Here is a 26,507-nt window from a genome sequence, read left to right as displayed (position 1 = left end):
GCAGGAGGATGGCAAATTCAAAGCCAGCCTCAGCAATGGTGAGGTGCTAAGCAACTCAGTGAGATCCTGTCTCTGAATAAAGTACAAAATAGGGCTGGGGGTGTGGCTCAGTGGTTGAGTGCCCCTGAGTTCAATTCCAGTTACAAAAAAAAAAAAAAAAGAGGAGAGCCAGGAATGAAAGAGATAACAAGATCTAGTGCAATGCTTTTTAAATATGACTTTGACTTCCAGTATCACTTGAAGGATTTGTTAAAAATATAGATTCCAAGTCCACACTCCAACTTCATTGGTTCAGAAATTCCAGGACCTCAGACCTGGAATTCTAAATCTTCTGAATTCTGGAGCACCCTAAGTTTGAGAAGCAACAATATGTTCCAAATGGAAAGGCTTTCATAAATGTGTTTTCCATTGTCCTATGCTTCATTATTACCACCGATGCCATCATCTAGAATCTCAGTCCTAGAAGAAACTTCAGTGGTTTTTAAGTCAGTCTGATTCTTTGGTTTGTGACTGCAGTGCTCTACCCAGGAGGCAGACTGCCTGGGTTTATATATTGCTCTCTACTTCTGAGCTGTGTTACCATGGACAAGTTATGTCACTTGACTGTGTCTGTAAAAATGGAAATGATGAGAATGCACATTTCACAGTGTTGTGTGGATTAGGTGAATTAATACACATAAGTATCTTAGTCCATCTGCGTAGGATGCTATAATAAAATTACCAAACAGGAGTGGCTTATAAACAACATCTAATTATTACAGTTCTGGAAGCTGGGAAGTCCAAGATAGTGGTGCCAGCAGGTTTGGTGTCTGGTGAAGTTTCCGTTTCTGATTCGTAGGAAACCTTCTAGCTGTAGACTTGTAAGGTGAAAGGGACAAAAGAACTCTGTTATGGTTTGGATCTTTAATGTCCTCCAGAGGTTTATGTGTTAAAGGTTTGGTTGTCAGCCTGTGGCCCTGCTAGGAGGCAGCTTTCTGCATTGAGACCTAGAGTGAGGTAGTTAGGTTGTTTGGGACATAGCCTTGAAGGGAATGTTAGAACCAGTTCCCTTCCTCTCTTTCTTTGCTTCTTGGCTTCCATGAAGTCAGCAGGTTTGCTCCACCACACACTTTTGGTCATAATGGTCTCCCTTACCACAGGTCCAATGGCAATAGAGCCAATCAGCCATGGACTGAAACATTTGTTATCAAAAATAACTTATTCTTCTTGTAACTTTATTTATCTCAGGAATTTGTCACAGCAATAAAAAACTGACTAACACAGCCCCTTTGGACCTTTTAAAATAAGGGCAGTAATCCTTTTTATAAGGGCCTCATTCCCACCACCTTTTCATCTCTCAAAGACACCACTGCATAATAGCATCTCTGTGTGAGTTTGGATTTCAGTATACAAATTTAAGAAAATATTAACATTCAGACTAGAGCAGTAAGGCATGTGGAACACTGTCTGGCAATGGTAAATGCTAGCAGTGCTAGGGTTGTATTAACTTGTCTATCTTCAATAATTATTTTCAACTGCTATAATTGCTTATTTGGTCATCTTTGTCCCAATTGGACTGTGACCTTCTTGAGCACAGGGGCTCCATGCCAAGCACAGGATTTTATAGGAAACACTTACTGAGTACCACTATGTACCAAGCCCAACACTATGAGCAAGAGAATAATCAAGAAAATAGGCTAAAAGCCTAGCCCTTACAGGGGAGGACTTACATTCCTCGGGTATTTTCTGAGTGAATGAATGAATCTAGTCAGATAGAGGGTCTTCAGTCTAGTGACACAAGGAAGAGAGAAGTGATAGGAAAATAATCATATCCAGGGGCAGTAGATTAAGCAAATTAATTCAATTTTTATCTATATATTGGGTTTAAATTTCATACTTTTACTATGCATATAAAAACATTATTTGATTTAGGAGGAACAGAACAAAAATACTATTTAGATAGATCCTTTGGGGAATTGTGTTCTTATTTGAGAGACACACAAGAAGGGGTTTAGAGAAGAGATTACCAGGCTGAAGTGGGAGGGAAGATACTAGGGCCAGATCAGATTTTATTATGCAGTAAATATTAATAGGTCTGGGGTTTTTAACAGTGTAAATTATTTAAAAGAAAATCAGACACATTCTTCCTGATTCTATCACATCACCCTTAAAATAATTCATCTTGGAATTGAAATGCATTCTGCTGTCATGTACAACTAGATAGAATAAATTCAAAAAAAATTTAATCATCTTGCTTGAAAATGTGTCTACACATACATAATTTAGAGTTCAATGTGTGTTTACCCACAATTTGGTTTACAAATTATCACAAAAGAAATGTAATTTAAAAAAAAAAACTGTCAGCAATTCTTGTATCATATAACTTGAATAGCATTTGGCCCACTGCATCTTAATTAAATCTTACACTCCAAGAGTTTCTCTTAGCATCGTAAACCCAAAACCTGTCATCCAAATATTTATCCATTCTTTCTGGCTTACTAATGTCCCCATTTGTGCTTTTACTTTAAAATAGTTTACCCCTGCAAACTATCTACCTTTCACTTATCTCCAAGGCTGTAAATTTCTCTCCCTATCCATAGAATTCCTTCCTTTAATATCCATCTTAAAACTCTACTTCTCATTAGAAGTTTTCTCTTATTACATAAGCACAGTTCACAAAGTTGCATTTTTCTTCATCTGACAGTCACAGTCCTGTTGTGATATTACCAGTATTAATAATCCCAGAAGTCTGGAATATGGGGTGGGACAGATAACCTGGCCTGGATGCTATTTAGTTTTATTTTATCTGTGTAGTAGGTTTCTGGGGGACGTGATGTGCAGACCCCATTCTTAGTCTTAGTGCTAGAGAGGACATTTTTAAAAGACAACAGTAAAAAGACTTCAGATGAATGGATACATCATCATCTCCCCATCTCTAACTTATTTATTGTTAGAATTGCCTGTTTATTTCCTGGTTTGCTTTTATTTTCCAGTGAGAACTGATGAGACAGACATGAGCTGAAGTACCCGTTAGTCTCGCCGTCTCCACCTTTAAAAGGAAATCCAAAAGGAGTTTCTGGCATGTGTGGTGTTGCTTAGCAATTCACCCAAACAAACATGTTTCCCCCACATTTTTTCTCAGTCCTTATTTATTCAAGAACATCATAAAATAAATTTTTTACCACTTGACATCTGAAATCATTAGAAGAAAATTTGGTGTTTGGGACTTTATAAGAACTGCTCTGCATAGTAAAACTTAGACTTTATTTTATTTCTCATTTTTCTGCTCTAATAAGGCAGGCTAGGCTTTGTGGTATTCTTCTTCATGTCTGGGTTTGGTTTGGATTTGCCATTGTGTGTTTCTGTCTCTATGGGATTATCTTGGCGTCATCGCTGGCTGGCACTGTGGTCTTGAGGACCTACCCTCTCTTCCTTAGTTTTCTTCTCTAAACAATGAGGTTAAATATTTGCTCAAATCCCCTGTGGAATTTTTGCTGAAGATTAATCAAGAAAAAATAAGTTCATCAAACATTTATTCAGTGTCCACTAGATGCCATACACCATGTTGGACTTGGGAGAGACAAAGATAATACATGATTGCCTACCTTCAGGAGGAATCAAAAGACTGCAGGGAAACATCCTTATGTTTCTCTCATTCCCTCTTCTATCCTACATAGACTTGTGAATCTTTCTAGATTCAGACATCAACAACTGACCTGATCTTGGTTCCCAGCCCCAAACTTACTTGCACGTATGTCCAGCAAACCTTTATCTAAACATTTGCATCCTATATTAGGAGTATTTTTTCACATTGTCATCATCTTAAGAATTGTGAAAACTCATAGAGTAGAGACTCTGACTTATTTAATTGTTGCTGAGCAGCTCAGAAGCAAGTCTCCTTTACAGTGATAAAATAACCAAGTCTGTGATTCAGGTGAGGCTGCACCACCATTAAGCTCCCAAGTGGTGAGCATGGAACTCAGGCGTGGCTGGAACATCGAGTTCCCTTGGCCCCTCTGAATGGTATTCAACAATGAAAATGAAAATGATTCAGTGAAAACCAGGCCAGAGATATTTCCCAGTTGTTGGAAAAGAAAAGCTTTTCTTACCATTAGATTTGAAGTTGTAAGGATGTAAGCCCAGACGAGCTGGCAGCCAAAATGTTCACACTCCAAAAAATGGAGCCAGGAGCACATACACAATAAAGTGCATGCAATGTGAAGACTGGAAGAATATCAAAATTGAACTAATATTTGGGTAGCCATGATAGACAGGAACATTACAATATACATTTTTATCATGTGCCATCACCTGGTTTAATGAGATGTAGATATTTTATTTATCATCTGTCTTTTTCAAGCTCCAAAGAATTTTGAACTAGGTAGGGCCAAGAACAGAGCTCCTTGGAACACTGTGTGAAGCTCTTCTCTTCACCAACTCTAATTTAGTCATTAATACCCTATGAGTGTATTTGTTTAAAAACGGAATCCAACTGTACTACCACTAGCATAGACTTTTCCAAAAGCTTATCAGATTTTTTTCAAATGCTTCTTGAAGCCAACATAAATGAGGCTTTTAGAATTCCCAGATATTCCAGACTTTATAGAATACCTGCCCATTCATCCTGCATACTGCAAGAAACTTGCTATACACAGATAAAACATTTAACCAGCAAGGGCTTTGTGACACTCTTCTGGAAAGGTATTGTTGTAGAATTTTTTTTTATCTTAAATACAGATTATAGGCTCTAATCCCTAGGGGTCCTGATTTATTATGTCTTAGGTACGTTTTAGCAATCTGTATTTTAAAAGAGGAGAGCAAAGAGTTGGAGCAAGACCATGTTTTAATGATGTTTGAGCCTCCAAATCAAGTACTAATTAAAGTTAGAACTTTGGATTTCATGAGCTGGAACATTTCCTTTTTGGTTGATTTATTAAGGTTAGGATTTCTGTTAATTGCAAATAAAATTACACTAAATAATATATTTGAACAGAAGTGAATCCTATAGACTGGTAAAAGTCACATTAGACATATGCATAAAAAGCTATACAAACACGTCATTGGGCCCCTTGTCTGAGCTGAGGGGGCTAAAGAAGGAATTGAGGTGGCTGGCTTGGCTCCCACTCTACCAGGTGAGGAAGTTAGGGACTTTGGGGACACTGACCTCTACTTTTTCTTTTTAAATGTCATTAAATTGAAACTTTGAAATCTTTGCTATATTAATATTCCAAAGAACCTTCTAAAAGTGCCTTTTCATTCTCTTGACATTATTTTCTGAAGCTTGTCACTTTGATAAAGTTCAATTTATGAATTTTTTTTATTTAATGGTTTTATTTTTGGTGTCATGTCTTAGAAATCTTTGCTTCATCTGAAGTCACAAGTATTTTTGTCCATATTTTCTTTTGGAAGTGTTATAATTTTAGGTTTCACATTTAAGCATATGGCCCATTTTTGATAATTTTGTATATGATATGAGGTATGGATGAAGGTTTTTTTGGTTTGTTTTGATTTGTTTGGTCATTTGGTATATGAATATCAGATAATTCCAGAACTCTTTGTTGAAAAGACTAGAATCATCTTTATACCATTGTTGAAATTAAATTGGCCACATATATACAAGTAAGTCTATTTCTGTATATTCTATTCTGTTCTCTGATGTATGTGTTTAGCCTTTTACTAACATCATCCCAGCTTGGTTAAAGTAGCTTTTCTCATACTGCTGCTTACTGGCTCCATAAGATATTTTAAATTTGTAAATTTCAATGGCGTCATTTTATTTAATGATTCTTTGTGATCACAGCCCTTACTTTGATGTGACCCAAGTGCTACTCATTAGTTTATCAGCAAGCATTCGTAAGCTATATTGGGTTTCTGTTTGAATGATATTTAGAAGTCACTTACAAATGCAAATTTTAATATTAATCATCAGTTAACAAAAAATGTTTAAAGTAGGCTTTATTTGTTAAGTTAGTTTTAGATTCATAGCAAAATTAAGTAGAATATACAGAGATTTCCCATACAACCCTTATCCCCATACACACACAGCTTACCCCGTTATCAATATGCCTCATCAAAGTACTACATTTATTACAATTGATAAACCTACATTGACAGAGTATTATCACTGAGGGTCAATAGTTGACATTTTAGGATTCCCTCTTAGTGTTGTATATTCTAATGATCAAATTTGTAATGACATCTGTCAACCATTACAATCCCATACAGAATAAATAGTATCACTCATCAAAAATCTTCTACGCTTTTCCTATTCATCCTTTTTTCTCCACTAACTCCTGGAAACCATTGATATTTTTCCTGTCTCTAATGTTTGCCTTTTCCAGAATGTCAGACTGTTAGAATCATATAGGTTGGTTTCTTTCTCTTTGAAATTGTTATAGTTTGGATCTGGAGTGTCCCTCAAACCCCATGAACCCCCAGCTTATGGCACTATTGGAAGGTGATAGAATCTTTTTTTTTTTTTTAAAGAGAGAGAGAGAGAGAGAGAGAGAGAGAGAGAGAGAGAGAATTTTTTTAATATTTATTTTTTAGTATTTGGCAGACACAGCATCTTTGTATGTGGTGCTGAGGATCGAACCCGGGCTGCACGCATGCCAGGCGAGCGCGCTACCGCTTGAGCCACATCCCCAGCCAGGAAGGTGATAGAATCTTTAGGAGGTAGATCCTGGTGGAAGGGAGGTTAGATCATTGGTAGTGTGTCCTTGAATGAGATATTGTGACCCTGCTCCTTCCTCTCTGTGTTTTCTTCCTGGCCACCATGAGGTGAGCAATGCTTCTGTGTTTCCACCATATTGTCCTGCTGCTACAGGCCCAAAACAATAGGGCCCAGTGACCAAGGAATGAAAATTCAGAAATTACAAGCCCAAATAAACCTTTCCTCCTTATAAGTTGATTATCCTAGGTATTTTGTCACAGTGACAAAAAACTAACACAGTAGGGTTCATTTGAATTTCCTCTACACTTTTTCATGGCCAAATGATTCTTTCTTTTCTTTTCTTTTTCTTTCTTCTTTTGTACTGGGGATTGCACCCAGAGGAGCTTAACCACTGAGCTGCATCCCCAGCCCTTTTAATTTTTTGTTTTGAATAGGGTCTCCCTAAGTTTCTTAGGGTCTCCCTAAGTTGCTGAGGTTGGCTTTGAAATTGTGATCCTCCTGTCTCAAGCTCCAGAGCCACAGGGCTTAGAGATGTGAGCCACCACATTCGATAGTTCATTTGCTTTTAGTGCTGAATAATATTCCATTGTTTATACGGAGCACAGTTTGATCTCTTTGCCTACTGAAGAACTCTAGCCCACGTCCTGCATCAGCAGAATCAGGGTCACTACAGGTGAACTGGGCTGGCACGGGAACCCCTGTTTTTACTAGGGGAAAGACATTCCATAGAATATTCCACCCAAATAAGGCAAGGGATTGTCTTACAACAAACAGGGGGTATAGCCCAGTCCCATTGGGTGACGCCCAACCCCAGAGCTGCACTTTCTTGCCAAGTGAAGATAAGGCCCACTTGTTTCGCATTGCGTGTAATGCAAGTTCCATACCCTGTTACTCAAGGCTAAGGGGACATGCTCAGCTCCTGTTCAGGGCGACCCCTACAAAGGACATCTAGTAAATTATAATTTGGCAATTATAAATAAAGCTGCTATAAATATCCATGTGCAAGTTTTTGTATGAACCCAAGTTTTCAATTGCTTTGGGGACACAGTTGCTGGATCATTTGATAGAAGCATGCAAGTCACTTACCTTAAAGTGCTTTATCACCTGTAATGAGTGAGAGTTCCACTTGCTTCATGTCCTCCCCAGCTGTGAAGTTGTCAGTGTTTGGATTTTGATTATTCTAATACTTCAGCAGTAATATCTCATTTGCAATTCCTTGATGACATATAATGTGAAGCATCTTTTCATATGCTTATTTGCCATATACAGCTCCCTTAGTGAGGTGTCTATTCAAGTATTTGGCCCATTTAAAACCAGATTGGTTATTTTCTTGTTGATGAGTTTTAAGAGATGTGTATTTTGGATAATAGTCCTTTGCCAGATACATCTTTTGCAAATATTTTCCTTCAGTCTGGCTTGTCTGTATTATTTTTTTAAGTTTCCCCTTTTACTGAAGGTTTTGACTTAAGATATTATCAAATATATACTTTCTACTAACAAATACATTTTAAAATAAATAATAATATTACATCACCAAAGTCTATACACTTTCATTTTGTTGTAAAACAATAATATAATAAATTTTCTTTATACTTAAATATATTCATTGCTCTCTGCTAATGAACTCTCTTCTCTGATAGATTAAGATATCTGGGAAAAGGCACAAAACAGAATGGTACTCTCTTTCAAATCATCAGTAGAAGATGGAGGAATTACTGGACCTCTTTCTGATTCGTACAAGTTCTTTGACTCTGAATTCGCCACCAGACAGTGGGCAGGTATGTCCACAGGTATAAGCAATTATGTCCTCCCCTTTCCTCTTCTTTTGTCTCCTCTTCCCTTTGGTTCTCTTCCTCCCACTTCCCCTCCTCTTCCTCCTCGTTGATCTCTGTTACCTGAGGTAAAGTCTGAGGAAGTCTGGAGGGAAAAATATTCATGCTTCCCTATCTTATGTTTAGGAGAGGTTATACTCAAATTAGTTACATGCTGCATAGTTGTGTGAATATCCATTTTATTCTTTGTCTTCATTGGTATTTTAGTGAGAACTAGAAAAGGTACTATCAAAAAAGACAGGCCATCTATCTTGCTTTGTAATCAAACTTTTAATTTTGGAATAATTATAGATCCATAGCAAGATCAAAGAAATATACAAGGAAGTCCTGTGTACCTTACACCAAATCTTCCTCAGTGTTGACATCACTTTTTTTTCTTTAATGTGTTTATTTGCCATCTGTACTTCCTCTTCAGTGAAATGTCAGGGAACATCTTTTGTCTATTTTTCAGTTGCATTGTTTGATTTTTAAATTTCAACTTTTGAGAGCTCCTTATTATGATATAATAATAATTGAAAAAGTTAATCCGAGTTTCTGGTTCCCAGCACATAGCTCCTAAAATACTCAGATTCTCAGGAGTGACTACTGCCTTTCTTGTGTTAAATATATGAGTGGTGGCTGGGTCCCTGAATAGCTTCAAGAGGGGGCTGGTTGCCAGAAAGAGCAAGCCATAATGAGAGGGTTGGAACTTTTCAGCCCCACTCCCTAACCTCTGTGGAGGGCAGAGGGGCTGGCAACCCAGTTTAATCACCATTGGCAAATGATCTAATCAATCATGCCTTACATAATAAAACCTCCACTAAAACCCCCTAAAACATGAGTTTCCAGGAATTCCAAATTGGTGATCACACAGAGGACCTCAGAGGGCAGCACATTTGGAAAAAGCATGGAAGTTCTGCACACCCCCTCTCCCTGCCTTGCCTGATTCATCCATTCTATTCAGCTTTCCCTAAGTTGTACTCTTTATAACAAACCAGTAAACACAGGCAAATATGTTTCTGAGTTTTGTGTATTGTTCCAATGAGCTATTAAACCTGAAGAGAGTCATGGAAATCCTGATTTTGTAGCCACACTGGACATCAGTGTGGGTGTCCTGGGGACCTAAGTCTTGCAACTGGTATGTGAAGTGAGTTCAGTCTTATGAGACTGATCCCTTTAGCTTTTGAAGCCTACACTGACTCTTGAGTACTTAGTGTCAGACTTGAATTGAATGGTCGGACTCCTATCAGTGGCTAGGGAATTGGGACATTTATAATCTTGATGTAAGTCCTTTGTGTGATGTGTGCTCTGGGTTTCCATTTGCTTGTTGACAGAATACAGGAATTTAATTGATTTTTTAGTTAATTCTGTATCCTGTAGTTTTGCTGAACTCATTTATAAGTTCTGGGAGTGTCTGTGTAGATTTTCAACATAATGATGTTTCTAAAAATAGAAACAGTGCCTTTTCTTCTCTCCTAATGTATGTGCCTTTTATTTGTTTATCTTGTCTGATTGCAGTGAGTTCTATCCAGTTCTATATTGCATCCAGTTCTATGTTGAATTGGAGTTATGAGAGTGGACATCCATGCTTTTTTCCCTCCCTCTTAGAGGAAAGGCACTTAGCCTAAGTATTTATCCCTAAGAATGATGAAACCTCTATTGGAGAATCCTCCCTTGTCTCTTTCTAGCTTCTGGTCGTTTCCAAAGTATGTGGTGTTCCTTGGCTCGCAGCAGTGTACCATCCATCTCTCCCTGAGCGCATCTCTATTTGCACATAGCCTTCTTCGTATCAGGATATCTATCATATTGCTTTAGGAGCACACTGTGCTCCAGTATGACTTCATTTGAACTAAATTAATTAGCTCTGCAACGAGTCTTTCCAAATAAGGTCGCTTACTGAAATACTGGATGTTAAGTCTTTGATATCTCTTTTTTAAGGGAATACATTCAGCTCATAATACTATCATTCCCTAATTACCTTTAATGGCTACAGGATCTGTGTGGTCTTTTACCTTTATTTCCTGATGTGAACATTTGTGTCTTTTAACTTCTTGTTTATCCATCTTGCTAGAATATTTTGAATTTACTTATTTTTTAAAGAATGAGCACTTTGTTTAATTTTCTTTGTTTTCAGTTTCATTGATCTCTATTCTTCTCCTTATTATTCCTTTTATCTGCCTGCTCTGGACTTGTTTTGCTCTTCTTTTTCTAATTTCTTGGGCTGGGATCTTAGATGGTTGTTTTTCCCATATGAGGGGTCTAGGAAATACTGCATCAAATCAGCACTTAAGCCCCTTCCTCTCTTTATTCCTCTCATGAACAAAGAGGAAAATGGTGCATGTCCAGTGTTTGAGCTGCACCTAGAGGAAGGCCTGTATTACTTTTCCCTGCCTTCCAAAAGCAAAACATCAGTACTTTTTTCAATAATATTAAAATAATAACTTCAAGTATCGCCTTGATATGTTATGAGCAACATTGGTGATAGAACACTTTAGGATCCTACTTTCGGATTTCTCTTTAGGACTGCCTCACATTCTTATTATAGAACCTCAGAGAAAACTGATCTTTTATCTCTTTGGTGGCTACCTTATGCTTCTTTTAATGTGACAAGCTGAACATATTCTAGGATTAATTTCACCTTAGGAGGTTTATTATTAGAGATTTAGGTCTAATGACAATATTTAGCTTCTAGTTGGATTAAAATAACCATATCATATTAATCAGACATGAGCCACTATGGTATTTGGAAAAAATAGGAAAGGTGAAGAAAGTGTTTAAAAATAACACTGAAGTTGAATTTGCAATGTTGCAGAGAATTTATGATTTGGGAATGGGTGTTTCAAGTGAAGAATATAATTATGCTTTAGTGTATGAATTTGCGAGGTACAGAAAATTGCGTTGTGAATTTTCAAAGTAGAAAATAGCCTTTTCCTCAATCTCCACAATGATGTTTTTAAAGTCCTGTTTGCATGCTTGGCACATATCAATATCAGAATTGCTCATTACTGTTCTTTGTCTGTGTCTGACTCCACAGGCTAGACTGAGCATCTTAGGAGACTTGGCTCTTAATGCTGCAATTGCAATCAAACAGTATTTGGAGAAACTGTTACTAGGAGTGTAGAAAATCGGAGTGGCTGAGGGAAGAGGCCTTGCCAGGAACCAGAAAAAAAGAGTTTGAATCACAATGAGGTCATACAGTTGCCATAAGAGAATGATGAATAGATTCTCAGACTAAAGAAGAACTACTCCAAAGTGAGTATCTACTATGGAGATATGGAAGGTGATGGGACATTGGTTTAAACATTGTTTTATAATTTATAATAATTTATGAATGCTGTTTCCATAATTTCATGAGCTGAACAATGAAGAAACTGTTCTGACACTTTTATATCAATGATATTTGAGATATTCTTTTATGGACTTTATTCATTATACACTCATTTTTATTCTGCCTACTCTTTCCTTCTCCTCCTAATTTTCAGAACATTTTCAAACCTTGTGCAATTTTGAAAGAATAAGACATTTTGCCATACTCACGTTCTCTTTCTGTATGCCACTTTACTGACTTATTTTTTTAAAATAAATTTTATTTTGTATATTGAAGGTATACAACATATTATGGGATACACACACACATACACACATACATATATATTTCAAAAAGTTTACTATAATGAAGAAAATTAACATATCCATGATCTCACATTTTTATCCTTTCTTGTTTTGTCTTGTGGCAGGAAGGATTAAAATCTCATTTAGTAGGGATCTCATACATAGTATAATGGTATTAATTGTAGCCCTCATATTATTGTACATTGAATCTCTAGACTTATTCATCCTCTGTATCTGTTACTTTGTATCTTCTTACCTGCCTCTTCCCATTTCCTGCTAGTACTGTATTTCCCCTTTTTGAACCATTAGAAAGAAAATTATAAGAACCTTCATACATAAATATTCATCATAGTTTTCTTAAGAATAAGGACATTTGCTTTCATAAACAATGTAATACTATCACCTGAAAAATATACAATAATTCTACAAAATCATCTCTCATATTGTGCACAAACAGATCATCACCATTATCTCTACATTTTTTATAACTCTATGTATTTTTTAAATCCAGGAACCAATAAACAATCATTGGTTGGCTTATACCCTTGGTTGTGTCTTTTAGACTTTGAATCTTCATGTCTTTTATGTCTCATTACATCAACTCCCTTTTTAAAGGATTAACAGATTTAGAAAATAAAAATTAAGGATGCTCAGTTAATTTGGATGTCAGATAAACAATAGATTATCTTTCAGTTTAATATGTACTATGTCTATACTAAAGGATGATTTGTTGTTCTGAAATTCAAACTTAACTGGACAGTCTATATTTTATTTGATAGCTCTTCTTTTTGGAAAGTCCATGGTGGATGTTTTATAAAATAGTTCAAATTCTGTATTTACCTATTTTTCAGTGATCTGATCCCACTAATATTATTCAGAGAAATATTTCATAGGTGATGTTGCATGCTTCTGATTTCATCACATTCTAGGAGACATATCTAATGGTCTCATTGGTAAACTAAGTTCAATACTGGATTAAAATGTTTACTACCAAATCATTCTAGTTAAAAACACCTTCCTCCTTTTGAAATTTTTGAGTAATTTGTGGGGTAATATATTGAGACCCAATGAATACCTGTTCCCAGTCACATTTTATGCACTGATTTTAACATTCACTAGTGGTAACTTCCTAAATCAATTATTACATTGTGGCTTGTGAAATTATTTTCTAATTTTATCATTTCTTCTGCATTTATTATTAGTCTGCATTTGTCTGTAAAGAAATGTTCTCCTCCTAACCTCTCTCTACCCATCACTATATATAAGAAAGGAATTTTAAAATTCAATTCGTTACAATCCATTACTACATTTTCCTTTTTACTACTTATTCCAATAGCTGGTGTTGGTCAATGGAGAGTCTCTGCTCTTTAGTACCATGAATAGGAGTCCAGGTTGTCTTTGAGTGCTTGTTTTCATTCTATCATAAAAAGATGTCCCAGGCTTACTTTGTACTCTTCTTACCAGGAATTAGGCTTTTTTCTAATAAGCCTGTCCAACTAACAGTTAGTTTACTACCATTCTGCTCCAAATCCATTGCCTCTCTTCTGCTTTATGATTCTAGAGTTGGACCCTGCAAACATGCTTCCTTATCTTGCTGCACAATGCCGAGCTTTGTCAGTAGAGGGCGCTGGAGGGACATTGAAGAACTGGCCCTCTCAGGGGTTCCGGGTGTCCTTGCTCTTCTTGCTTCTAAGGCGCAGCTGCCAGCTGTGGTGCTAACTCTCCAGCTTCCTGCTCAGCAGCCCTGCGCCATGATTTCCTACTCGCCAGCCTAGGTTTTCTAGCCGCTTGTGGTCAGTATCCTGTTTACCAACTTCAGCCCACCCGCTGTGGACCTGACACAACAAACTACTCTACCATCTCCTGGGCTGTCGCTGCACCTTTTCCAATAGGCATGAGTCTCTGCTTAAATTGTTCCTTATCTCATCCCTATGCCCTCACCAAATTTGTCTTTTATCCTCTCTGGTTAACCTCTTATTTCTAGTTAATAATTTTTTATGTTCAAGTTTCCCTGTTCAAATTACTGGTGAATTTTCTGTTGTCTGAACCTTGACTGATAAAGAAGTGTTCCAGAGACTGGTGTTTGGTACCACTACTGAAAGATGTGATTTCGGGATAAACTTGGTGATGCCCTAGGATTTGAGCACAGTGCTGAGCAGTGTTCCTGATACGAAATGAGATGCTTGCATTCTCTGGCATGTATGGATTACACAATTACTAGGCTATCAGCTGCAGTTAATTGTGATGAAGTGCCAACTGAAGCAAGTACATTGGGGGCCCAAAAGGCTGGGGCACTTGACTAATGATGCCTACCAGGACTGTGGTATGGGATTGCCTTGTCATAGTAGAAAAGGTTTTCTGATACCCAGATTTAATGGAACCCAGTCATCTATTTGTCTAATGTTTTAATGGCTTCCTTTTAAATTTAAATCTCTGGTGTATTTGGATATTGTTTTGATTTTGATATATGGGTAAGATATGGTTCCAATTTTATCTTTGTCCAAATGGATATCAAGCCACTCAAACTCATATATTGAAAAGTCCATCTTTTCCTAAGTGGTCTTGGATGCCACCTTTTTCATATATTAATATCCCACATGTGCTTGGATCTGTTTCTGAACTTACTGTTCCCTTCCACAGATCTGTCTATTCATGTGCCAGTACCACAACATTTCTTTTAGAGTCTTTATAGTGTGTATTAATATTGGTTAGAACTCCCTTGTTGCTGTAATTTTTTAGAATCTGTCTTCATATTTTTATGCTTATTTTTCCATATAAACTTTAGAAGCAGCTTGCATAGCTCCAGGAAAATTTTTTACTTTCATTGTTTATTGGAATCAAATTACATGTGTATATTACTTGCAGAGAACTGACATTTTTATGGTGTTGAATAGTGCAATACAAAAAATAAATGCTATCTTTCCATTTGTTCAAGTCTTCTTCTTTGGCTTTTAGGAGTGTTTTAGTTTGATAATATCATTGTTTATACATTTTCTGTTAAGTATTTTATCTTTTTTTTCTATATTAATGACATATCTTCTAAATGGTTAGTGTTTGTATTTGGGGGACATGTTTTAGGTCAATTTTATATCATACAAACTTACATAATTTATTAGTTACCATATTCAGTATTGATTCTTACCTACATAGAAATATAATTTGCCCAATTCTCATGCTTAATATCATAAATTTGTATCTCAATATGGTGCTGAACAGTGGTGGAGATAGGGGGCATATTTGCTTTGTCCTTGATCTTAAAATGGGAATGCCTCTAATGTTTCTCCATTGAGGATGATACTGGTTGGGGGCTGAGGCATAAAATATTTCATCATATTAAGAAAGAATCCCTTAACTTTTGTGCTACAAAATTAGGAATGAATGTCAAATATGTTAACAAATAAATGTATAACGTGTTATTACTTGCTCACTATTAATTCATTTTTCTCTTCATTTATTCCAATTCACTGTGAGGGAAGTATGGCTTACTTGTCCATTGATACTGGCTTTAACCATGTGACATGCTTTGAACAATGAAATTTGATTAAAGACAGTAGTGTTTCAGTTCTGAGTGCAACACATCATGTTTCTGCTCACTCCTCTTATGTTTCTGCTCCTTCCATCAGGACTTGCCTTGGGACGGTTGCTGTTCCCAGACTGAGAGAGAGGTGGAGCACAACTAAATCCATCCTGCACCCTCAAGCACCACCACTCTGGTCAACTACAAACTGGGGAAGAAGAAAAGTAAATAGTAGCTGTGGCAAAGCCCTGAGAGTGTATCCTGCTCATTATTGCCACTGAAAGAGCTTACAAATATAAAGTCTTTTTTATCATCTATACATCTAATCACATGACATTTTTCTCCTTAGACACAAACATATGGTGAATTATAGGAATGACCTTACTTATATTGAAGCACCATTGCGCTAGAATAAATTTTCTTTGATTTTGAGGGGTTCTTTGAGCTTGATTTTACATTCTGCTTGCTGACATTTTATTTAGGAGTTTTCCAGTGCTAGTCATTAATGAGACTGGTCTGTAGTTGTGTGTGTGTGTGTGTACATGCATATCTGCATGCAATCTTTTTCAGAATTGATTATAATAGTGGAATAAAGATCATTTGAGAGATGTTTTTATTTTATTTTCTACTACAATTTGAGTGGCATTAGGACTATCTAGTTTTCCACAATTTGATAGAATTCTCCTGTCAAATTATTTGGAATTAGTTTTTTTATAGTTAATTCTTTATATTTTTTTATAGTTAACTTTTTCTCTTTCCTCAATGGAAATTTGTATGTTTATTTCTGAACATTCCAGGGTTGATTTTGGTATAGAGATGCCTCCTGATGGTTTGACTTAAGATTTTTCAACTTATAACAGTATGAAAATTACACACGTTCAGTAGAACTCACAATATGAATTCCCATGGTGATGATATACAGTATGATGATCTCTCATGATGCTGGATAGTGGCAGTGAGCCATAGGAACCAGTCATCCATGTGATCAGGAGGGGAAGCAGCTGATGCTGCACAGTATACAGTGTTGCTAAGCTGTGATATTTGACATTTTGTTCATTGAGTACAGTTTTGACTTATAATATTTCAAAGGTTCAGTGGGTTTATCAGAATGTAACTCCATCAGAAGTCAACAAGCACCTGTGTTGTTTTCCAAGAAAAAGATCTAAGTCATCTAGGTTTACCTTTTGATTTGAATACAGTTGTGACAAATAGTTTCTTTTTATTTTTGAGGTGTTCTAAGTTTAATTGGCTATCTCCTTGTTTTTATTTCTTATTTGTGATTTCTGCCTTTTTTTTCATTATTGGGTTGGCTAGTGGTTTATCTATGTTGTTGATTTTTTTCCCCAAAGTCCTAGTGTTTTGATTTATTAGTTTCTTTTTATCTGGTTCTCTATCTCATTACTTTTACTTCTCATATTATCATTTCTTTCTTTTGCTTTGTTTTGTAGCTCTTTTCTAATTTTTAAGACTAGAGCTCAATTCACTTATTTTTATTCTTTTTGTTTTGTTGCAAGGATGTAAAGCTATCAGTATTCCTGTGATTATTGGATTAACTGTATTTTATTGATTTTTGTCTTCAATGTTTCTTTTTAAAATATTCTACAGTTTTAATTTTTTCCTCTTTTGTGCCAAGGGAAAATAGGCAATTTTTGAATTTCTAAATGGAAATCAGGTTTCAGAAACAGCAGAAGAGCAAAACATGGAATTGAAGAAGCCTGCTCTACTCGGTCTTCCATAAGTTTTTAGTTTTGATAAAAATTTGAATTCTGATTATACTTGAAACAGCATTTAAAATGTTTCTGTTACAAAGGGTCTGTCTCTTTCTTATCTAAGAGTGATCAGAATAGCTATCAGACCTGCACAAGGTTTCATCAAAGGCAGGAAATAAAAAAGTTAACTGACCAAATTTAATGAGTTGTGATGAGAAAAAATACAACGGATTTGTGATTGCATCTAGGCTTTTGTTAGTTTCTGTATCAGCTATGTTAAAATTAGTAAAAAGACTTTTTTGGCGTGGCTGGAGGCATTATAGCTGAGTATCAGCTCCCAGACCCTGGTTTCATTGGCTAGGAACTTAAGCTCAGCCAGAAAATGGTTAGTGGATCCTGTCTCTGACCCCAGCAGGATCTCTATGAAATTCAGCAGATTCATTAAAATGGTTACATGTTACTAATTCCAAGACTACTGTGGGAAAGCAAATAAACAATTGACTCCACCATATTCATTACATTCAGATACAAGATTTATTCACACCAACAAAAATAATCACAACAAAATATACACTCATTTAAAAAAACAAAAGATTAAAGTGACATAAAATGTTATATTCTCTTAAGTGTGTATAAGTATCTTTTGCTTCTATATACCTTTCTATTCATAAAAGAATAACAAATATTAAAATACAGTGATAGTTTGCATTTTTTCAATAGAAAAGATGTAGACAACATGCTGAAGCTTTTAGGTTACAAGGGTGTTACCATGACAAAGTTACAAGCTAATGATCAAAAACATTATCTATTTCCTGATCCACATATCCATTCACCCACTAAACAGAGAAATAAGCATTGAGTATTGTCTTTCAATCTCTATAATGTATGTTTTCTTTTTACTAAGAGTAAAGTATGAAATTGTACATTTTTTTCCCTTCTCTTTTTAATTGACCTCAGAGGATGCACTCTCTATTTCATGAGAAACACGAAATATCAGGTGTTTATCTTCTTCCTTACTCTTAGGGTCTAGGACCAGCTTGTCTTCCTTACTATGAGATTCGTGGCTTTGGAATTCCTGACTGACTCTGGAACTTTCCTGACTGTCAATCACATCAGAGTGCTCACTGCTGTTATCACGGGCATTCCTCTTGTATTCCCTGGTCTGCTCTTGGCTGTGGGTTTCCACACTGTGGTCATCCAGCTGACTGGCTTCATGACTGTCCTTCCCATGGCTGTCCCAATCAGAGGGCACCTTCAGGCGGTGGGCAACAGGGATGGCCTTGTGAGCGTCATTCAGCTCTGAGCTCTCCATGTGTGAGGTGAGGTCCTCGTCTGTAGCATCAGGATACTGAACCAGAGCACAGACAAAAGAAGAATGATATGAACAGTCAAGGATGGGAACATTAGAATTCTTTTTAGCTCTCTGTAATATTTAGGACAAATTATTCTAAACATTGTCTAAATTTGGTTGAAGGAAATCAGAATTCTAGCATGTTGCTAAGTACTTTATCAGCCCCTTTCACATAAGTCACATCCTTGAGTTAATAGGTACATCATTTACCTATATAATGAAACCTTTGAGGTAGTCTCATTATCTCCAATTTACATAAAGAGAACACAACTCTGAGAGTTAAATTATGAAAAGAATACTAAGTGTGAAGCTAGGCCATATCTTGATCCTTTGCCTCTGGGTTCAATACAGTTAGTGACTCTAAAATTCCTCTTAGTTATAAAGATGTGAAATACCATATTTTGCAAATAATCATTGTTTTCTGAAGTCTTTTTTTAATCTAAAAAAGTAATTATATCAAATGCTTTGGAGACAGAATTTGGACACATAGAATTGTGTTGGAGTGGAAAAATTTGGAAGAAATTGTGTGAACTTAAAAACCACCAAGTGGAAAAAGTTTTGTATTTAATGATCATAAAGTAGATTATTAATAAATGTTTGCTTGCTTGATGAATGATAAAGAAGTATTCAGACTCTGGTTTCCTAGAACTGAACTCTCTTCATTACCATTGGATGTGTCTTTTAAAGGATTTACCTGGACTTCAGAAATGTAGAACTTCTTAGACTTTGACCTTACTCCATAATCTACGCTATCTCCTCGGCCATCATAGGTTTCTACTGTGGGGACAATCTGAGTGAAAACCGGGGTGTCTGGACCATCAGTGGGAGATTCAGTGACCACTTCATCTGATTCATCAGAATGGTGAGACTCATCGGAATGGTGAGAATCATCCTCATCAGAGTCATCTGAGTCAGTAGAGTCCTGGTTGTTCACGTGGTCTCCATCATCGTCATCATCCACATCGTCCATGTGGTCATGGCTTTCATTGGACTTACTTGGAAGGGTCTGAAAGTCAAGACAGTAGAACAAATTAGTGTCTCTGGTTTTTATTTTCCCTCAGCTTTTATTGTGCATTAGTTTTTAATTTTTCTTTTATTTAGTTTCACAATCTTTGCAATTACAATATACTCTATGAAGTGAGTGTCTTCCAATGTCTCTTTTAACACAATGATAAGTGAAATATGCTCTAGGGTACTTTTCTTACTTTCCAGTAAAAAAATTATTTTCATAGATATTTCTAAGACAAATATTTGAGTATAATGTTCATATTACAACATTTCTTTGTCTATACATGTTAGACATTATTTATTTTACAAGTTAAATGATGTAGTAGAAATAGACACATAATTGTAAGGTTGATTTTTCTATTTGAAATGAAAATTCTGAAGCTATCAGAGAATTCATATTTTAATGTGTATACAAAACCTATAACCACATCCCTATTATCATGTATAATAAAAAGATGACTCTGTTACGCATATGTGTATAAACCACAGCTTAAATATGTCCACTGAATTAATCATTAAATATCTATTAAAATTCTAATCAGCCAATAATGTATCATTCATCTAACTTTCCTTATTAGTGATTTTTAGCATATACAAGTTGAATTTTAATGGAAAATAGATTTATCTCCTTGCTCAAAAAATACATTAATAGTCTTAATAAAAAGAATAGTTATCAAACCAACTATTATGTTAAGAACAAAAATATTCTAAAGGCAAAAAACCTTTACTTTGGTAAACATTAATCCCATGTTTATCAGATACTGTATAAGACATCTTTGAAAAACCTTAAATAAATGGCAAGAAGCTTAATGTTTCAAGTAATAGGCATTAGTAGGCATTTTCTGCAACACTACACTTATCTGAGGAAACCTATAGTTCTGACAGTTAGTGAATACATATTATTTTACTGAGCAAGTTTTAGACTGCTGATTTACTAGGAAACTTGCTAATGGAATTTCATCAGAAGAGATTCTAGGTAACAGCTTCTTCCATTTCTCAAGTGATGGGTCTTTGATAAAAGTGAGAATTTACCTCTTGTTTAAAGTCATCCCTTTCTTCAGAGGACACAGCATTCTGGAGGAGGAGGTAACATGTTAGTGTACATCATACATGCTCAGTTGTTTTGGTTCAAAATTAATTTTTTCAATCCAAAGAAGGTCGTATTTTTCAGCCTCAGTGGTCGATGTCTTAGAGTGGAAAAGGCCAACATGCTGACCAATTGGTGTCCCAAGCATGCATTTCCCAACAGGTTGGAAGGACCATTTTACCAGCCTGAATGACCTGAGTGGTAGCTATCACTATTGTTTTAGTTTGGAGAAATTTAGGAATACCTGTGGGGCTAGGAGATTCTGCTTCTGTGATGGATCAGGCTTTAGCCATGTGGCCACAGCATCTGGGTGTTTGTTGTAAAGCTATGAAAAGGTGCATATTTATCAATATTTTAAAAAGAAAAAGAAAAAAAGAAACCCAAGAATATCAAAATTTTATACAACTATATCCAACTATTGAAAAACAACTATACTAATCCTGATGGATAAACATAATATGCATTCATCTAAACATATTTTAGATACCCTTTTTATAACTTACTTTTACTTGTAGATTCATTTATTAAACTTAATAGAACCTACTAGTGGCCAAGCATTCTTTCAAAGTGTTTTACAAATATTAATTTGCTTGATTCCTTTAATACACTATGAGAATGTTTACCACTAGTTTCCCCATCTTACAAATAAGGAAACTCAGTCACAATGTGGTTAACTGATAATAAAAGGCAGATTCAGAGTTCAAATTCAGGCTTACTAGCCCTCAAAACTGATTTTAACACTACACTTTGCTGTTCTATCTCTGCTGGATGAATTTCTCTCTCTGATAAAGCATCCCTGGAGCAGAGATGCACTTAATTTCCATTCATCTTCACTGTTCTTTTCTTTTCAGAACAAAGATAAACTCTCTAAGGCAATGCTGTCTCTTATAGTATATTTAACCACATGTGGTTATTTAAATCTAGGTTAATTACAATTTTTAAATATTTAAAAATTTTACTTCCTCAGTTGCACGAGCCACATTTTGAATTATTAATAGCCACCTGTGTCTAGGTAGTGAGAAATATAACAAAAACAACATTGCACATAAGTTCTATTGCTCTAATGTGACAAAAATGTAAGTGGAATGGGCTTTCCTTTAGCCAAATTAATCTATCTGGAAAGTAACAATAGATCAATGCAGAGAAGTAGAAATTGCTCTGGTGAGTGTCATCTGACAGGCTGTATTGCCCTGGCCCAATCACTTCACAGCTCTGTCATTTGAAAATGAAAACCCTGGGGGTGCCACACAGTCCCATCCACAGCCACATGGAGGACAGGTGAGCAGGGAAGGAACTAGACAGTAAGACTTAGGATTTCTCTCATGGCTGACTCTAAACAGAGCAGCTTAATATTGGGCTTCTCTGAAGATTTTGCTGAAAGAAGAGGTTGGTGGCCTGAAAAAGATGCAAAACTTACTGTGATATATATTGTTTTTTCTTGATGGCATATGAATACAGGCCCAGGTAGACTATAAGTTAAATCTATAATTCAAAAAGTCACATGAAGAAAATATAAACAAAATTAACAGACTAAGAAACATTCAGAGCCCAGGCGTGATGGCACATCTGTAATCCCAGCAATTCTGGAGGCTGAGGCAGGAGAACTGCAAGTTTTGAGGCCAGCCTCAGCAACTTAGTGACACCCACAGCAACTTAGCAAGGCCCTATCTCGAAATTTAAAAAATTAACAGACTGAGGATATAGCTCAGGGTAAAGTCCCTCTAGGTTCCTTCCCCAATAATAAAAAATAAAATTAAATTTAAAACTTTAAAAAAAAATCAGTGATCCTCACACTCCCAGAGAAACACTCCCAGTGCTCATCTTCAGGACTGAATCCTTACAGACTTTCTTGTATTTCCTACCAGCTCCTCTAAATGTCTGGGATTCTGGAAGGCTGAGCATTGAGCTCTTCACTTACCTGACTATTTAATGATACACTACCATGACTTCATGTGTCCTTTAAACATGCATCCTGACATACCTGCACACACTCACACACCACACACAGCTGAATCACACACAGACTAAGAAAGAACACCTCTCTGCTGTCTTCATTAAGCAATCTAACTGCCATGACCCCAGGCAACTCTACACTAGCCTCTATTCTGTTCATCTGGATTTGAACTCTGTGTGCCTTTTTGTCCAAAATCCTCTGGACAAGGCCCACTTGTTATTCCTCTGGCACAGTTTCATCTATTGTGGAGGGGCAGGTACCTCTGCCATCGTGGTCAAATAATTGTAAGAAAGCATTTGGTTTGGTCTTATGCTCGGTTAGAAAATGTGATCTAAAGTCAGCTGATGAACACAATAGATAAAAACAGCATAAATAGACTTTCACAATGGGCTTCTTATTAAAATCTTAGGCAATGCTGTGACTATTATGGTCATACCAACAGTTCTAACATCTGAGGTAAATTTTAAACCCATCTTTTCACAAAATAAAGCAAAGGATGGAATTTTCTGTTTCTCCAACAGCATGTTGACTCGTAGGAAAAAAAAAAAAACTCATAGAATTTTACAGAACCAATTTTGTATAAGTAACAATGGCCCAGAGCATTATGTTATTATATGAAAACATCTAGTTTTATGAGAATACTCATTAAAAAGTATACCATGCTTGCTACTGGCTTAGATCTATAGCAAGCAGTCATAAATACTTACAAATTCATAGGATTGAATATGAAGATAAAATTGCAACAAATATGTTTACAGCACCTCTCGCAAAAGTTGCATAATTTAACTACATGATAAACCTAAAACGTGCTTACCTGCCTTTCTTCAGAGCTGCCAGAATCAGCCTGTTTAACCTTTCAGAGAGAAAAGATGGAAAAGAAATTGCAGTGTGAAAGTGTTCCTGGTACAGGGAAGCACATGATTTATTTGTTCTCAAGAATTTTAAGATTCAGCTGTACTCACTGGGAAGGAGTAGGCGATGCCTACTAGGCAAAAGAAAATCACTGCAAATCTCATGGTAGTGACCTTTCCTGCAAAACATTTGTAAGGAGGATTTACTATTTTCATAGGTTAAGACATACTTTTAGATGCTGCCACTTTACAGAATAATCACAAATAAAATATATCCTACAGAATATTTTCTATTGCTTCTAGAAAACTTTTCTTTTTAATATTCAAATCCTTTGAGTTAATATTTGTATTGCCACCCCTTTTCTCCATTTCTCACCACTAGCAAGGGAGAGAGAAATTTTACAACTCTATATTTATTCAACTTTTTAATTTAGAGTTCCAGAGATTATACAACAACTAGCTGATATGTTCATCTATCTAAATCTCAGATCAACAATTTTAATAATTAAAAAAATAAACTAGGGTATGGAATACTTATTTTCAGGGAAGAAAAACACAAAGAGAAAATAAAAGTATAAAAGAAAAATTGCTTTCTCCATTTTCCCAACATGTATTTCAAATGTGAATTTTAATTTACATTATTAAGGTGTTGCTTAGTTGCCATGAACTATCTTTGAAGTTATTTAATAAGGTACTCTAGAAATTTTAAATGAGCAAAGAAACATTGAAAACAGTTAACAGATTTTCTGTTTGGGATCACGAGTCTACAGTTGATGAAAATTTTAACATGCAAAAGTAAGATATTCAGAAAGGGTTTTATTTTTCATTAAAAATGAGATAAATAGTTTTTAAAACAGCCTCATCAGTAGTTTATATTAGCATGAAAGATTCTTCTTGTTTTAATTTCCTCCATGATCATCTGGTCCCTTATAGTGATGTAGCCATACTTATCCCAAAGGGATGTAAAATTTTACCTTCTGAATGGAAGCATTGATTTCACGTCCTTTGAGAACCCCTGGAAGTATTTTTTAGTTTTAAATATGACCGGCTTTCAAAATACCTGGAAACCTTTGATCCAGGAGACCTGTCATACATCTGACCTGCTTATTCAAAAGACTAGAACAATAAAAGTCTGATTTACAGCCTTACAGTTAATACTATTTTCCTTACAACTTGGACTTCCCTATGAAATTCAACTGAACGCACACCCCACGGCGCAGCAGCCAGCTGCAGGCTTACCTTGGCTGGTGTCTGGTGGAGAAGGCTGAGAGTGACCTGAGAGACCAGTGCCAGAAGATGCTGTGCTCTCTGGCTCCTCTTCCTGCTGCTGACAACCCTAACCTCCCAGTATTTAAATGCTGCTCCAGACGTTCTCCACCAACTCCGGGAGGCGGAGAAATGTGTCATGAGGTTTTTGCCACTGCCCAGCCCACCTGCTCCCACACTTCCCCCTCTGGTTTTGTGGTTGAAAAAAAAAAAAAACCACACACACACACACACACACACACGTACAGTTAAAACATTACTTATGTACAATATCATTAACTAGATTTTTCATTTAGGGAATTGGCACTCAGCCTCCTGGAAGAGCAATTAGGGGTTCCATAAAAAAGAAAAAAGTAAATAGTTCTTACAAAGATTTTATTTTATAGTTTCTCAAATGAGTAGGATAAAAAAGATTAATGTAAATAAATCCTAAATGAAATGAAATAGGATGGATTTTATTTTTGGTTTCATTTATAGATAAGGCATATCTCCAAGCACATTTGTCTCTACCATTATACTTTGATTAGGTTAGAAGGCTATTGTTCAGGCAGACAAAGAGTTCAGAAACATTTCTCTCTCCATTACTACCCAATAGCTCAATTTTGTGATTTCAAGTTTGCAGCAGCTTGTCACTAGATAAATGACATTAGCGACATTGAAATTCTTGTTCATGCCCTTCAAGTTGGACTTCCAAGTGACCTTTCAAAGACATGGATCTTGTGCTGAATTGTTTAGAGGTGAGGAGTCTAATAGCTATATGACTATATAAATAGAAGAGGGGGAATGTACCCTGGATGTTCCAGAAGTAAAGCTGTTTTAGACTGAGAGCTGGAAAGTGAAGCTTCAGGAGCCAGACTGTGACTTGCAATCCCACTGTGTCACTAATGACCTGTGTGGCCTTGGGCAAATCCCTTAGCTACCTATGCAGTTTCCTCACATATAAATTGCAGATGCTATTATCTAGCTCACAGGACTGTTGAGAAGTTCAAGTGAATTCCATTTGTAAAACTAACAATGCCTGGCACACACTAGATGCAAATGCCCTGCATATTTTAAGGATCATTAGTGTGTTAACTATTAATGAAATTTATAACAGGAGGAGGTTGTAGTGCTTTGTCATGCCTTTCAGTGGAATATGTCATCAGGATGGGCAGTAAGGTGAGATATTTAAATTGTGTACATTAAAGAGTAATTTGCACACTTCTAAAGAAACAGATCATATTTCTTTTTCTAGTTTTTCTCCCAGGAATATTGGCTACTTGATAAGAAAAAAAAATTAATGAATATATTTTAAAAAACTTTCTTGAGTATTTAAAAGGAGTTGGAGAGAGAAAATTACAGATGACGACAGAATATTGTAGCAGAAGTCAGGGTAGCAGAGCTCTGGGCCCATTTTAAATATTTCATGTTGTCGAGATTACTATCCTCCTCATTCTCCTTTCTCAGTTGTGAAATGGAGATCACACTATTATTATCTTACACCTCCATGAAAAGAATTATGTGTAAATTGAGATTACAAATAAATGATTCTATTATTATATTAGCTCTGAAGTGTCAGTCCTATTTGCCAAATATTTCTTTTAATATGTAGATTACAAAATTTCCTGCAGGGTTAGTAGTAGTATAACTAATCCATAGATTTCATGGACATTTGGTGGGGGTAAAATATGTCTCTTTTGAGTTGGACAT

The 26,507-nt window shown here is 36.0% G+C and overlaps 1 protein-coding gene across 2 annotated transcripts; it reads right to left on the bottom strand.

Annotated features, from left to right (window-relative positions):
- Window positions 1–17,906: 17,906 nt before the first annotated feature.
- Spp1 (secreted phosphoprotein 1) lies at window positions 17,907–24,918 on the bottom strand. Of its 2 annotated transcripts, XM_026379630.2 has the most exons (7): window positions 24,792–24,918; window positions 23,664–23,731; window positions 23,516–23,554; window positions 20,992–21,072; window positions 20,693–20,734; window positions 19,347–19,658; window positions 17,907–18,649 (listed from the first exon to the last, which is right to left on the bottom strand). In XM_026379630.2, the coding sequence occupies exons 2-7, from the start codon at window positions 23,715–23,717 to the stop codon at window positions 18,245–18,247; spliced, it is 933 nt and encodes a 310-aa protein (XP_026235415.1). In that variant the 5' UTR covers window positions 23,718–23,731; window positions 24,792–24,918; the 3' UTR covers window positions 17,907–18,244. The 2 variants fall into 2 exon arrangements, with proteins under 2 accessions (XP_026235415.1, XP_026235416.1); XM_026379631.2 differs by lacking the exon at window positions 20,992–21,072.
- Window positions 24,919–26,507: the final 1,589 nt, after the last annotated feature.

This window comes from Urocitellus parryii, chromosome 10 (assembly GCF_045843805.1).
Source record: "Urocitellus parryii isolate mUroPar1 chromosome 10, mUroPar1.hap1, whole genome shotgun sequence".
NCBI lineage: Eukaryota > Metazoa > Chordata > Mammalia > Rodentia > Sciuridae > Urocitellus > Urocitellus parryii.
The sequence above is the reverse complement of the archived record's forward strand: the minus strand, read 5'-3'. Positions and strand labels throughout refer to the sequence as shown.

Bases quoted from the DNA above. Each gene is read 5' to 3' on its own strand.
- Spp1 (XM_026379630.2), bottom strand. From the start codon at position 23,717: ATGAGATTTGCAGTGATTTTCTTTTGCCTAGTAGGCATCGCCTACTCC. The intron at 23,555-23,663 runs GTGAGTACAGCT...TCTCTCTGAAAG, and splicing joins GCATCGCCTACTCCTTCCCA to GTTAAACAGGCTGATTCTGG. The intron at 18,650-19,346 runs GTAAATCCTTTA...GCTCTGGTTCAG, and splicing joins TCTACATTTCTGAAGTCCAG to TATCCTGATGCTACAGACGA.